Source organism: Hippocampus comes, unplaced genomic scaffold (genome assembly GCF_001891065.2).
Source record: "Hippocampus comes isolate QL1 unplaced genomic scaffold, H_comes_QL1_v1.1 scaffold407, whole genome shotgun sequence".
Lineage (NCBI taxonomy): Eukaryota > Metazoa > Chordata > Actinopteri > Syngnathiformes > Syngnathidae > Hippocampus > Hippocampus comes.
The window spans coordinates 81,010-83,299 of record NW_017806178.1 but is presented as its reverse complement, the minus strand read 5'-3'; the positions used below and the strand labels follow the sequence as shown (position 1 = coordinate 83,299).

At 40.8% G+C, this 2,290-nt stretch overlaps 1 protein-coding gene across 1 annotated transcript in view; it reads right to left on the bottom strand.

Moving 5' to 3' along the window:
* The window catches only part of LOC109532564 (vacuolar protein sorting-associated protein 4A), a 19,598-nt gene extending 17,836 nt beyond the window's left edge, over positions 1 to 1,762 (bottom strand). Inside the window, exons 1-4 of the mRNA XM_019897444.1 lie at positions 1,544 to 1,762; positions 1,049 to 1,160; positions 809 to 953; positions 659 to 720 (exon numbers count right to left, since the gene is read on the bottom strand). Of these exons, the coding sequence (XP_019753003.1) occupies positions 659 to 720; positions 809 to 953; positions 1,049 to 1,160; positions 1,544 to 1,564 (340 nt within the window). The 5' untranslated portion in view covers positions 1,565 to 1,762. The remainder of the gene's footprint in view (positions 1 to 658; positions 721 to 808; positions 954 to 1,048; positions 1,161 to 1,543) is intronic.
* Between the last annotated feature and the right edge of the window lie 528 nt (positions 1,763 to 2,290).

Sequence of the window (2,290 nt, the reverse complement as noted above, 5' to 3'; positions counted from 1 at the left end):
TCTTTTGTTGGCACAAGTGGAGCCTTTGTGGCTTCCGTTCTCGACGAAATTTCGAAATCTCCGAGATACGGCGAGGCCATGAGAATGCGAGCCGAGGGTATTACTGTTGTGGCAACGCCACTCGAGCGAAGCGCGCCTCAGCAGTAGACAGTCCACTGCTCTCTGCTGTGCGTGCGTCAGCGCAAACATTACGCAAGCGCGTCTTTTGATTTCAACCAATCAGCGCTGACGCAACAATGTCACACACCCAACGTCACACACGACAACAGCTAAACTAAGCTAGCCGAGACGACACTCGAAGTCGGACGGACACGTTTTTCTGCCAATCTGTGTGTTTCCCTTTTTGTCCAAATATATTTTTTACGACAACTGTCTTGTCCACGGTGTCTTTTGTTCGTTCCTCTGGGGTTTAGCAAGTGTGTTTATAAAGAGACGAATATCTCTTTCCTGTTACTCGTGTTCGTGTTTCAACACGGCTACGCTCGTGAAAGCAAAACAACAAACTCAAACGCGTCTTCGTTCAATGTTGTCAACTAATATCCGGATTAATTTTCGGCAAATTTTCCTCAATTCTCCGGACAGATTTTCATAAAAATAATGAAAAACCTGGAATTCCGGGAAAATCCGGAGGAATTTCATCTCTGCATTATTCACGCACCCATAAGTTGCTCCTGAAGCTTCTTCCTCTCCGGGTTTTCTCCTTCACTGTCACTGTCACTCCTGCACAAAACAAAACAAAAATACACATTCGAGTCAACTTCAGAGTTTGAATTTTGAAATTTATTCAGCACAATGAATGACTGCTTACTTGTCATTATCCTGTGACTCCTTCACAGGCCGCTTGCCTTGTCGGTCTTTATTCTTCAGGTAATCCTTAAGTTTCTCTGCTCTGTCCAAATACTGCATACACTTGGCTCGAATGCTTTCCTTCGCCTTGTCACTGTGGGCCTCATCTGCATGAGCAACACATTTCAGACAATAGTACAAAGATAAATGCATGCTTGCTACACTGGAATGCAAACTTTATTGGTCGACCACTACTGCTCACATTTAATGGCATGAAGAAAATATTCCACAGCATGTTGGTAAAGACGCAATGCCTCCTCATAATTCTTAGCCTTGTCTTCCTCTGTGGCTTTGGTCACAAGATCAATCGCTTTCTGACAGTGACGCAGAGACAAATAAGAAATGTAAGATACACAGAGACATACACATCCGATTCCAGCTTGCTATTCAACACATTACAACAAGAGTATCCAGTGATGCTGTTGCAAAAAGCTGTACAATACAGACAATGCAAAAACAATACACGAGTCAAAGGAAAGCGGGTGCTCTGCAGCGTTGTCAATATTCTTTATAACACAACGTGCATTTAATGGGGTCTATTTAATGACCGAAGACCGTTATGGTGGTTACTGTTTTCATATCGAGGTGATGATTGAAGTCCATTTTTTACTGTGGCGCCAGCTGTTAGCCGCACTCAAACTGTAACTAGTTTAGCTAACACCGAACTGACGACATGCTAGTTTGAAAAATAATCTACCTGCAATGTTGACGTTGTCATTTCATCTCACACTTCTATTATCCGTCCAGTTTTATTTCTTCAATAGTTTCGAAGATGGATGTGTGACGAAATGCACACTTGGTTTAACTGTGCGGTGTATTCAACAAATACATTGATGTTGGCATAACAAAATAGCGCAGTTAGCTAGCATTGGAGATTGCTCCGCCTTCAACCCAAAGACAGAAAGCGATAGTACATCCGGTTTATACCAAAATAAAAACATAAATCACAAACAAGGAATTTCAAAATAAATCTAAAAAAGATGAAAAATTGCATGTTTCGAGTCATTCGACGAAAATGGTGGTTTTCTTGTCCCTGCATTTTTGTCAAGGAAACACACAAACACAAATAGAAGACAATGACACAAAATATACACTTTTTTTCACAGGAGGTGGGGAGAGGGGTGTTCAGAAGTATGTTATTGTTACTTGTCCGTAAATAACAATTTTATTGGACTAAATACACAGTCAGGTCAATAAGTATTGGACATTGAGAAAATTAATTTTCAGCACGTCAGCTCTGTATAACACCACAAAGGATTAGAAAGGAAAACGTCAAGATGTGCTTTTAGCGCAGACCCTAAAATTTAATTTGAGGATATTTCCATCAAAATCAAGTGAATGTTGTAGAAATTCAAACTAATTTTTGGCTATGAGAGCTTCCACCTTTTTAACGGAGCAAAAGTTTCTTGGTAAATGCAGTGCAAAAGTAACTTGTACTTGCACC